At 40.8% G+C, this 12,932-nt stretch overlaps 1 protein-coding gene across 2 annotated transcripts in view; it reads left to right on the top strand.

Moving 5' to 3' along the window:
- Positions 1-11,832, top strand: part of Tbx15 (T-box transcription factor 15) — a 110,727-nt gene extending 98,895 nt beyond the window's left edge. For both annotated transcript variants that reach the window (XM_010643532.2, XM_033758387.1), the window contains exon 8: positions 9,475-11,832. In XM_010643532.2, the coding sequence (XP_010641834.1) occupies positions 9,475-10,259 (785 nt within the window). In that variant the 3' untranslated portion in view covers positions 10,260-11,832. The remainder of the gene's footprint in view (positions 1-9,474) is intronic.
- The last annotated feature ends 1,100 nt before the right edge of the window (positions 11,833-12,932 follow it).

Here is a 12,932-nt window from a genome sequence, read left to right as displayed (position 1 = left end):
TCTCGCGTTTCCCTACCCTTCTCACTGTCCCTACACCTTTGGTCCTTTTCTTCCTATTTCACATTGCTAATTGTCCCATTAGGATCTTGAGTACTATTTTAGTTTTTCACACCAGAGTCACTCAACATCTTGAACACGAGCTCTTGAGAGGTTTGTATTCCATTTTAAAAAATGAAATCAATTGTATGGTCTTTATTTGGAGTCAGCCGAGATATTTAGGTATTGGGAGAGTCTGGGGACAGACCCACTTTTTCAGGAATGGTTTCTTTTTGACTACTGCTAGTAGCAGGGCAGAAATGACCTAACCGAGTAAGTTATGCTTAGGGATGGTGACTGAGGCAATCTAAACACATAGAGAAAAAGAAACAAGAGCCCAAGTCCACTATAGCCAGGTACAGTGCTAGGGTGTTGTCATTCTGATGGATATTCTTGAATAAAATGTGTGCCTCAGTTTCCTCATATGCAGGATAGAGCTACTCATGTGGCTCAAATTAAGAGCCCTTCTGTGAGCAGTGGCCCAAGTGACTTGACAACAGTTGTGCTGAAAGGGATGATTCTGTGGACCTCAGTGCTGGCAACCTGTGGGAGCAAGGAGACCTGCCACTTCTGAAGCCTTCTCTTCTGTTCAAGTGCCAGTGGAAATCACTACAGATCTTAAAACCACTGGGTGTTTTAGTGTGTGTTAGGTGATTAATATGTCAGAATGATAGGATCTCTGTGGGTGATTGAGTTTCATCAGTTTGACTTGTGTTAATTAGAAATGAGTCTGTGAAGAGGATCCTATGCTGGGCAAGTTGTACAAGTTACAGTAGTTATGCTATACTAGTAAAATTGTATGAGTAAAATACTGAGAAAGAACAATTCAATAGATAGAAGTTTTGAACTGTCAAGTCATTGTAATTACTCAAAAATAGCCACTTTACACAGATCTCGTACATCACTAGTATCATTGTTTTTTGTCAAGAATTCACCAATTTCAGCCTAACTGAAGAGAAGAGTTTAGGAAAACAAAACCACCACCACCACAACAACAATAAACCCCAAAAAGCCTGATACCAAGAAGAAAAGTATCTTGGTAAAAATAATGAAAAATCACCCCAAAAAAACTTAAGTAGAAATTACAAAATTACATACAAGATGGGAACAATTATTTATGGTTTCACGTGTCTCTATATAAATGCAAATGATATGGAAAGTAAGTAAAATGACCTTGAGATTTTTAAGCGTTATTTTTCATCCATGTAGTCAGCTTGTATTAGCGTTTCTTTTGTGGTCATAGGTAACATTAAATTCTCCTGGACAGATATAATGATAGAAGAGATGATTGGGGGAGAGAGGGTGATTACATTTGGCCAGTGGGTCTAGGTGTCCTGTTGAACAGTGGGGTGACCTTAGATAGTGATAACATACTGTGTAGTTTTTCACTTCATTAAGTTTATTGGTACCTTTTAGATATACAGTATAATGACACTCATCTTTAGGAATTTGTACCTTTACGTGATATATCGTGGTTCTTATTTTTTTCCCCATTCCTCTGCCCTCTCTTCAACCCCTCCACCCTTCCCTATTTACAAATACTTTATTTCTGCTAAGAAAAATATGCACTGTGTGTTTTAAAAAGCTAAAAGAAGGGATTTTGAGATCCAGGCATATTGGTGCATGCCCGTACTCCCAGCACTCATGAATCTGAGGCTGGAGGATTGGTATGAGTTTGAGGCCAGCCTGTGCTGCTTAGTGAGTTCAAGCCAGCTTGAATTCCATAGCAAGACCTTGTCTTAAGAAATTAAAAAAGGAAGGGATTTTTAATGTTTTTACCATAAAGAAATTATATGTCTTGGAGTAAATATATTTACTTTGATTTAAACATTACAAAGACATTGATTTAAAATATTAGACAATGTATACATGCACTAAAATATCATATGGCATCCCATAAATATCTCATTTTATGTTTTTATTAGATACAAATAAATTTTAATTAAAAAGTTCAATATGGTAAAAAAAAGGAATAGGGCAATTAAAATGATATAACTTGTTTGAAAAATATAAATCCTATAGGTGTAGAAGAACATGGGTATTATTGCTAAGGAAATCTATAAATTTCACTTAATTCTAGGCTTTCTAATGCTTCCTTCCCATTATTTTTTGTTTCTTTCTGCCCTTATTTATATATTCTTTTTTATGTCTTGCCTATTTTATAAAGCTGTCACTTTGTGGTCCTCTTTTTATCTTATTCTTTATTTGTTCATCAGAATCACCTTCCTTTCTGTTTAGATTTTTCTGGTGACTTTATCTGCGCATCTCTTTCCTCTAAACTTTTGTAAATCTTTAAAGGAATCAAACAGTTGTTATTGTATTATCTACATTTTATTCTTTGTTATGAATGTCCATATGAAAGTTGTCTTTTAAAAATTTGCCAGCATTTTTACATCATTGTTTAGCTTCTTCTTCAGTGATCAAAAAAGGTCAGAGTAGCAACTCCTCCTATTCCCTTAGCAATTTAAAATGTTATATGTTTTTGGGAATAGAGTAGGTATCTTATCACATCTTCTTTAAGAACTTGATTTCTGTCAAGAAGCCAAATAGCTGAAATCTCTTGCTACCACTTATGGAGAATTAATCATATTTCAGGAAGTCAGAATCCATAGCTTCCATCTAAAAAAGTGGTCCATAACTCATTCCTATCACTCTCGTTTTTATTTCTCTCTCCTCCAGCTTTATCCTAATATTCCCAACCCTCAGATTCACAGTGGAATCTAGGAATTATTAGGGAGATATGTCAATTAGAATTCTTAGAGTTGTGAGTAGAATGAAACACAAATGGCAAGACAAAAAAGAAACTGGCTTAAAGCAGAAAGGATTCAAGTAGCTGATTTTATACAATTCCCAATCTAGAGGGCCCACTCAACTTCACCCAGAGCAAGCCTAGCCCATTTTTTAACTCTTCGATCTCCTCCATGTTGACTTCATTCTCAGGCCCTTGTGTGATATTTGCAAGCACCTTTGGCCCTGTATGGTTTTAGGTTGTGCTCTGATGGAAAAGGACATGTGCCTGTCTTCTAAGATTCTAGAAAGACCTCCTTGAGTCTCATTGGCTCTAACTGGGTCCCCCCTGAACCAGTTACAGTGGTGGGAGGAAAGATGGTGATTTGATTGTCCGAGTCAGAGTTACATACCTTCCTTGGAGGTAAGAATGAAGAAGTGAGAGTGGCAGAGAGTCTTTATTAGGGGGAAATCTTGGTGCTATTTCTAGGAGAGGTAAGTTAGTTTAAGTGATAACAACAGATGTACACCACAGTGAGGAAAACAGTGAAACAAGTAGCGGAGAAAACAGTAAGTAATGAAAAATGAAGAAATGGTGCTGTCCACCTAAAGGACATGGTAGGTATAAAATAGGACCATGTAAGAGGCAGAGACACTTAGATGCAGATGACCAATGTGAAAAATGAGAAATGGGTAATATATTGAAAGCTATTTTATGTATTATTATAATTATTTTTTTTTTTTAGTTTATCGGTACATTTTAGGTATACAGTACAGTTACATTCAGTATTGGGATCTTGTACCTTTACATAACAGGTCTTGGTTCTCATTTTTCCCCCTTACCCCTGCCTTCTCTTCGCCCACTCCTCCCCTCCCCATTTAAAAACATTTTATTTCCATTTTTTCATTTTCTCATATTTTTTTCTTTTCCCTTATTACCTTTCCCCTACCCTTCCCACTTTCCCTACACCTTTAGCACTTTTCTTCCTATTTCACATTGTCAGTTATCTCATTAGGATCTTATGTACTATTATAGTTTTTCACACTGGAGAAACTATTATTTACATGTTTGACTTATTTCACTTAGGAGTATATCCTCAATATGTATCCACTTTCCTATGAATGAATCTAATTTCTCATTCTTTATGGCTGAGTAGTATTCCATTTTATAGAAAAACCACATCTTCTTTATCCAGTTTCCAACTGATGGGAAATGGGCTGTTTCCAAGTTTTAGCTATTGCAAACTGTGCCGCTATAAACTTAGGTGCGCATATATCACTGTGGTATAATTCTTTTAATTCTTTTGGAAAGATACCCAACAGAGGGATGGCTGGATCAAATGAAAGCTATTTTAAAGGGAAGGAGTTTGGATCTATGCACATCTTTAAATTTTATGGAAAGGAATGGATTAGGAGTCTTTTTAAGACTGAAAGCACACAGTTCCTGTTAGGGTTATAATGTTCACATTAGTCGAGATGAACGGCACTGTGCTCATTAAAGTTTATGATCTCTGACATTCTGAGGGTTTATTCCCTGGGATAAGCTTGTGGGATGCTGACATTTTACCTCTTATCCGTTTGTGAGCTTCAGTATACTCAGAGAATTGCATATCTCAGCAACATGTGCCATTGAGTTATATAAGAGAAGAGTCTGGCTTGAGGAACCAAATAATTACATGGAAATTTATTCTTTACTAGTCCAGATGGGGTTTTATCATACTGCTTTTCAATGTCTTCTTTTTTTCGGGGGAAAAAAAACACAACAAAATAAATCCAAAAGGAAACTGCATGTGAAAGCTCCCATGTTGCAATCTGGAAGTGATCAATTTAAAGATGCAAAAGTCAGCAGGTTTAGTATTCAGGATTTTCATGGTCACATTTAACTTGTCTTCATGGTACACAAGTATATTCTAGGTTATTGTCCTTGTATGGAATCACTGCTAAATGTGTATTATTTTGGATTGTTTGGGCGATTAGCTTTGAGTATTGGAAGCAAGTTAATGTTGGATATGAACTTTAATATTTGACTTCTCATTTTGGCCTGAGTCAAATAGGATTCAAGGAACTGAGGCGTGGAAATTCATCTGGAACACTTGAGAGCATTAAGCATTATACTTTAATAAGCTCTTAGAAAATAGGTTAAGACCTAGGAAGACAGTGGGAAAGACATAAAAAATCTGTTAGATTGGTGGGATTCTTCAGTGCATTTTTCCTTGAGCTGAGAAGAGATGGGATTGTGGGATAGGCCATTTTAATTCTGGGCTGAGAAGGGACAGATGATTCAGAGAGGAGCCCATAGTCGTTGGGAATATGGCCAGGTGGGCGCACAGCTGTCATTTGACCCGTAGTTCCAGCATCCACGGCATGGAGGCTCCTTTAACTCACATATGATAAAGGGGCATCCAGCCCTTGTGACATCATGCTCATCAGCAGGTGCAGAGGCCAAGATACTGAGCTCCATGGATAGAGTCCAAGCCTTTAGAGTGACTCCTCTGGAACCCACGATTCCTCTCCCATTTCTTTACTCCACTCAGGAGAAGGAATACTTAAAGCCCGTGTGCTGAGTACTGTTACGAGTACTTTGTAACATAGATTATCTCATTTGTTTCTTAAAACAGTCCTAGAAGATAGACATTTGTGATTCCATTTGTATGGTTATGGAACCTGAAGTTGGAGTGGGGGCCGATTTGAGAAGGTTCCGTAGTCAGTGAGAGAGTTGGGATGGGAACTACGTTTGTCTGCTTCTACAGTCGGTGTTTGCCCATTAAATAATTTGTTACCAAGACTCTTAGAATATTCAGGATCTGGTAGATACACAGAAGATGGAGGTGAGGGGAAAATAAGGTTACGTGGCAAAGGGAGGAGAGCTTCCCTTGGAGGCAGCTTTGGCCCCTTCTGCATCAGAGCAACCTGGCCCCTAATCTGCCCTAGCTTTTCTCTACTCAGTCTCTGCCAGAGGCCTCTACTCAGCCAAGTGCTGAAATGCTCAGAGAGGGTGGGCTGCTTCCCTAAGCTTATTTAGCACTTGGCTGGCACTCCCAATCTTGTTTAACAGTTGACAAGCTATTAGATCGTAAGAGAATAAAGACTTCTTAGTACCTCAGTTTGCTTCTCTGCAAAATGAATACCATAGTCTTCTCTCTCTATGTGGGCTTTGAAAAATAGCTCATATCTGTACTGAGTACAGCACGTGTAGAAGAGCATTTCTTCAAAGTGAATGGAAGCAGTGTGACCTTCTCAGATAGGCTTGCTCCCCCCTTCAAATGCTCGTTCATATGGAGGCTTCCACCCCCTGATGCTCAGCAGGCCACCAAGTCTCATTTCCAGTGAGTGTCATTTAAAAGCCAAAGCAAGCTGACTACAAACATTTTAACATGTGCCTCTCATCTGCACAGCAGAAATCCCTGTAACTTGTTAATGGCCCCCCCACTTTTGTAGTGAAATCAGTTGAGGTCTTAAATCAGTACCATTCGTTCCATTCTGGGCCATCTGAGAAAACAATTTAGAATTGCAGAAAGTCATCTGCTCCATCTCACACTTCCTGTGGTACGGCCAGATCCAGTGCTTTTGCAGGAGCATACCTATAACAGATAGTGCAGTGTGCTGAACAGGTGGTCTCCTCAGGGGCCACGTAAACACCAGGTCGGGAGAGCAAGAGAGGCATTCAAAGAGAAGACACCAGATCCATATCATGTAAAATGCAAATCTCTTTACAGCAGGAGTCAAGTTTCTGCATTTGTGCCACAGCACTTATCTCAGTGAAGTTCGTGGCATTTAGAGGGGAAGAGGAGGAAAACATGTACGTTGCTTCAAAGAGAATAAAATGAATCCCTGAACTTTATGTAAAGCACAGTGGGCTAGTCCATTTGGCTGTTTAAAAACAGGTAGCATGAGATGGTCTCCTTTCTCTTTCTAGAATCTTCCCCTTCCAGAGCTCCTTCATTGTATTAAAACGATTCCCTGGAAAGTACTTGGAGTGACCTTTCACATTTTACACTGCTCTAATCATCAGACACAGCTACAATGCTGAAAAGGACAGAAATGGAAGCCCCTTAGCTTAATGTCTTCATTTCACAGCTGAAAAGCATTGAGACGTAGCCCACACTGCTGTGGTCATGAGCTGGACAGAGACCCATGGACTTGGAATCCGGCCTGGGCTCTTCCCCACCATGGCTAGCTGCTGGTAGTATTTACAGTATTGGCTTTATTGTTGCTTGTGGAATAAAAACAATTTTACCTCCCTTACCAGAATTGAAATTATGAGCTAGTCGTGAAGAAAGAATTTCCTGAGATGACTGTAATTCAGTTGCATCTTGAATATTCATTTAATCAAGGCAGAGGTGATATTAGTAAAACTTTATAAAAATGTAACTGTGGAAAAAAAATACTATTAACAAGAGCCAGATTTGTAGTTTCTAGAGCTAATACTGTTACCTATACCTCTGAGTATAGGCTGAGGTTTTTTTTTCCCCTGTTAAAAATTAACTTTGAATTCTTCTTAGAGGCATCTTCCTCTTAGTTGACCTGTCTGGGACCCCTTCCACTCTTCTTAGAACATTATGATTGCTTTTTTGTTTTGTTTTGTTTTGTATCTCCAGTGTTTTTCAATCCTGAGTTTTTTGCATGTTTTCCTCATTGATAAAAACCTTGTTCCTGTTCCTTTCCTTTTAAAATGTCATTTACCCTTTTATAAAGTGGTTAGATTCTTGGAATCGCATCAAGTATTGTGGGTGAGTTAACAGTTACCATGCCCTGGGGTATCACAGCTCTCACCTGTTATGGGACAATGCTACAAAGGTGGTGGTGTGAGGAAGGGAATTTGAATCCTCCAGGGAAATTCCATAGTCAGGGCAAAGCAGCCTCTCATTCTGAAATTCAGTGAAGGGCTCAGCAGTCCCTTCACTCAGAAGTTTTTTAATTCCTCAGGCAAGGGGAGGCTGTCCTGTTGCTTCCAGATCCTAGGGAGGAAGGTTTCAGAATTAAACTACAGGTACGATGCAGTGAGAAGTTCAGGTTGTAGCGTTCGCTCTCAATCCTGGCCGAACACGGACATCACTCGAGGAGCTTTTTTGGTGTGGAAATCCCACGTTCAGAAATTCTCCGCTAGCTGGTTGGAGGTGGAATTTTGGAATGGCAGAAGTTTTCAGTGTCATTAAGAACCACGGATCTAACTCAATTTCTCATCTCTAGATGAAGAAACTGAAATTTCTGAAACCTAGAGAGGGCAAGGGAAGTGTCCAGGGTTGTGTGGGTGGTTGGAGTGGCCGAGCTGTGAGAAGAATCACCCACTCCTGACTTTCAGGTCCATCTACGGACAGGTTTTGTCCTCATAAATGTGCAGAATCCAGGGACTCCAATCCGAGCTTTTGTTCTAGTCTCTGAACTGAGCAGGTGCCTATGAAGGAAGATCAGCACAGCCTCTAGATCAGAGTTTCTCTTCTGCCTAGCCTTGCTTTATTCTAACCTAGCTATTATAACTGGGCTTATAATGTGTGCGTCATATGATAGAACTTTAATATCCGTCCCCAGACCTCAGCGCCTGGGTCCCTCCTCTTCATTTCCCCATGCCTCAGTCCTGACTTGCCTCAGCACCTTGTTTCCCTTGAGATAAGTTTCCTACTTTAATATCCTACATTTTAGGCTAAAAGACTAAAGGTGGGAAAGTAAGAAGCAATCCCTGGATAAGGTACATATGGCAGGGCTGGGATGTAGCTCAGTGGCTCTGTGCCTGCCCGGCAAGCGCAAGGTCCTGAGTTGGATTCCCAGTACTGAAACAAAACAAAACAAAAGCATATGTAATGCATTTCCATTGAGAATGGGAAAGATTGAGCTGATGGTTTCTTTTAATGTTTATTAAGTTTACCCGTACATTTTAGGTATATAGTAGAGTAACATTCATCATTAGGATCTTGTATCTTTACATGATGAATCATGGTTCTTATTTTCCCCCCACCCCAGCCCTCCCTTCAGCCCCTCCACCCTTTCCTGTTTACAAAGACTTTGTTTCCATGTTTTTCTTTTTCACATATTTTTTCTTTTCCCTTTTTCCCTTTCCTCTACCCCCTCCTACTTCCTCTACTCTTTCAGACCTTTTCTTCCCATTTTACAATATTAATTATATATTTTGATCCTTATTTACACTTTTAGTTTTTCACACCAGAGAAACTATTCAGTATTTACACATGTATGTCTTATTAATTTCACTGAAGAGTATGGCCTCAATGTGCATCTACTTAGCTGTAAACTTCTCTCATTTCTTGTTCTTCATGGCTGAGTAGTACTCCATTTTATAAAAACACATCTTCTTTATCCAGTCTCCAGCTGGTGCGTTTTAAAGCCGATCACTAGAGGTCTTATTGAAAAGTGAATTTGATGTTGAGAGAAGGAAAAATGATTCTTGTATATGTGCTGCTGAAGCAAGCATGAAAAATGATTATTGAAAGGCTTATTATAATTTTTAAAAATGAGAGTTACTAAGGTTTTACCGGAGAAACCAGAGTTTAGTGTTTTCCTCTGTCACCTTAGTCCTCTTTTTGGTGATGTGTGTAAATACACATACACAGGTCAAATCATTTAGCACAGGATTTTGAGTTTAAAGAAAGCAGTGGTTCTGTAAAATTCAGCCTGTCGTGGACTTTTGAAAGCATCTTCTGTATGCCTTGCATTTGGCCTAGACAACGCATCTTAATCGTATTCATATTTCATTTTCAGGGGGCAGCACAGGCACTTCCCCAACCACCTCCAGCACTGGGACACCATCTCCTTCTGCTTCTTCTCATCTTTTGTCTCCATCCTGTTCTCCTCCAACTTTCCATTTGGCCCCCAACACTTTCAACGTGGGCTGCCGAGAAAGCCAGCTGTGCAATCTCAACCTTTCTGATTATCCACCATGTGCCCGAAGCAACATGGCTGCCTTGCAGAGCTATCCAGGGCTGAGTGACAGTGGCTACAACAGGCTGCAGAGTGGTTCTGCTTCAGCCACTCAGCCCTCTGAAACCTTCATGCCTCAGAGGACTCCATCCCTGATCTCAGGAATACCGACTCCTCCCTCGTTGCCTGGCAACAGCAAGATGGAAGCTTATGGTGGCCAGTTGGGGTCCTTCCCCACTTCCCAGTTTCAGTATGTCATGCAGGCAGGCAATGCAGCCTCCAGTTCCTCATCACCACACATGTTCGGGGGCAGCCACATGCAGCAGGGCTCCTACAATGCTTTCTCCCTCCACAACCCCTACAACTTGTATGGATACAATTTCCCCACCTCCCCCAGGCTAGCTGCAAGCCCAGAAAAACTGAGCGCCTCTCAAAGCACTTTACTCTGCTCATCTCCCTCCAATGGGGCCTTTGGAGAGAGGCAGTACCTGCCCACAGGGATGGAGCACAGCATGCACATGATTAGCCCTTCCCCTAATAATCAGCAGGCAACCAACACTTGTGATGGCCGCCAGTATGGGGCAGTCCCGGGTTCCTCTTCCCAGATGTCTGTGCACATGGTCTAAAGGGCAGTTCAAACACCTAGACAGAGCCTATGGCAGGCGAGACTCAGAGTCTCCATAGGTGGATCCTCCTCCTTGGGAGCCCAGTGCCTTTGGGAAACAGAACTGTGTACTTTTTGTGGAGAAGAAAAACATATACAACAAGAGACACTTTTCAGCCACTGAAGGATACTTGCAGTGAATCCTCCAAACTCAGTGGCCTGCCTTCTCAAACCTTAGTTTTATAAACCATTGTATATGCCAGAGTGGCCTTTGAAGAGACTGAATAATCATTTTATAATAACGTTAAGGGAGATGCTAGTGTACACAGCCACGAGTGGTTACAAACACACGTGCAGACCTGCCTATACACACCTGCATACTTACATGCACATACACATAATCATACAAACATCCTGCACACTGACTGAACTGGGTGAACTCTGTCGAGGGAGGCCCAGAATGGTGCTTTCACCAAGAGTCTATGTACAACACTAGATGAGCTGGGCCAGCAGTAGCCACCAGCTTTTCTCTGCTGCAGCTTACTCTGTTTCTGGAACGTACCGTGTATCCTGGAACCCTTCCCTATCGATGAAGTTGGAAAGACATCAGTACGACTTGGACTTGGCTTCCCGAAAACAACTGCTTTTCAACTCCGACTCACTTCACTCAGTGTGCTGTCACTGGTGTTCCCAGCAGTGCTTATGAAAAGAGGGAGTGAGAGAAGCTGAAGGAGAGAGAAGAGAAAGAACAGAGAGCAGGAAAGAGTGGAGAGGAAGACTGAGAAAGAAGGTGTGAGCAATGAGGAGAGTTTTAATTTACCGAGGAAATGTGTTTTGGTGTGATTTCCCCCCAAACCCACAGGCTATGGAAAGAATGGTGGAGTTACTGAGGCTAAAACCTCTCTGGGACATTGTGCATTGTTGGGGCCCTTGTGCCAAGGGTCAGGGCAAGGAATGCATCTGATCCCACAGCTCTGCCCACCGTGACCGGAAGAGCGGTGCACCACATGGGAAGTACCAGTCTCCCAACAAGCAGCATGGCAGGGGAAGGACAGGGAAGAGGGAGGATAGAAGAATTGTATGCCCTCCTCCCCAGGTGATACCAAGAACAGAGAAAACCAATAGGGGCCTGGCCTACCCGTGCCAGATGCGGACCCCTGACCGAGACTCTGCTTCCTGTAACCCCTGTGGCTGGAGAAGCCCTGTCATGGTCCAGGAAACTGCAGACAGGTCTTCTGTTTTTACCTGCCCATAGATCTCCATTTATATCAAATAGTTCATTGCATTTTGAAGTTTTGGGTTTTTCCTTCATCTTTCCTTTTCCCTTCAAATCCTTTAATGATAAGAAAACAAATGAAGCTTGGTACAAGTTAAATTTTTTAAATGGTGTGGAAATGCAAATAAAGCCAGGTAAAATAATACTGATACTAAGATTTTTGGTTTTGAGGTGTTGTAGATAAATGTATTTATATGCCTAGTGGGGAATCCAATATTTTGAATATTGAAAATGGGGCAAGAAAGGGTGTGTAAAATATGTATGAAGTAAAGGTGTATAAAAATTTGCCCTTATGCACGGAGCTGTTTCTAAGTGCCAAGCACAGAAAGCCGCTAAATAAAATCTTTGCAATTGTTTTTGGTGTGTTTGTTCATACAGAAAATGAAACAACAGCCTTGCGTTCCGCCTTACATAAGCACGCAGCACTTTCAAACATGCTATTCTATGCACTCTTCCTACAAACACCATGAAGTAAAATATGACCATCCCCATTTCACAGTTAGCAATTTATCTCCAGACAGATTAAGTGGATTATCCAAAATGATATAAGTGACCGGAGTGGGAAGCCAGGCCATGTGACTTTAATGGAATATTTGCTTTGTATGAAGCAGAAATCCTTGTGAGTATCTTCATCCCTGCCTGGTAGAAGACACTAAACCATGTTTTTCTTTTTCTTTCATGGCTGACTCATTTGTCAACAATTCTATGAGACAGGAATTATTTTAATAATCAGCTGATAGATCGGGAAGCAAGCTTATAAAATGACGATGGCCCTTAGGTAGTGAGCGATGGAGTTGGAGTTCTGATCTTTGAGTCTGTGGGATTAGACCACGTCATCCTGTGATGAAGGATTTGGGCAATCAAAAAAGAAAGAAAGAAAGAAAAATCATATCTTAAGGTGTGTAGGCTAGAATGCTTCCAAGGACAGATTTTGCTTCTTACGTTTAATTGTAAATATATACTCTTCGCCGATTGCATCACTGTGGCAGGAAGGAGTTGTTATGTACCAAGTGGCAATTTGTAATAAAACAATTAAGTGCTTGCACTATGCATTTTAATGAAAAGCACTTTGACACATTTTTTAATTTGAATCGCATGGTAGCCGCGCATGTTGTACTGGGCAGAAATACTGCTTATAAAGGGTAAGTAGGATAATAAAGGTAAGGATCTGCACACACTATGTGTCTGGGAACCAGGACATGAAGTCTCCTATTCTTACTCCCACTCCAGACTATTTCGTGCTCAACAGACCAAATGCTCCCTGACTCATCAGAGGGGTTTGGGTTGCTCATTTACTGCAAATGGATTTGGATTTGGGGGCACAAAAACTTAATGATTGCTCTGGTTGTATAACTTCAAAGACTGGCATATCAGATATTTCTGTTAGCCATCATATTTTGCAAAAATAGCAGAGACAAT

Source organism: Fukomys damarensis, unplaced genomic scaffold, assembly GCF_012274545.1.
Source record: "Fukomys damarensis isolate Sample0158 unplaced genomic scaffold, DMR_v1.0_HiC HiC_scaffold_33, whole genome shotgun sequence".
NCBI lineage: Eukaryota > Metazoa > Chordata > Mammalia > Rodentia > Bathyergidae > Fukomys > Fukomys damarensis.
This window is presented reverse-complemented; position numbering and strand designations above follow the sequence as displayed.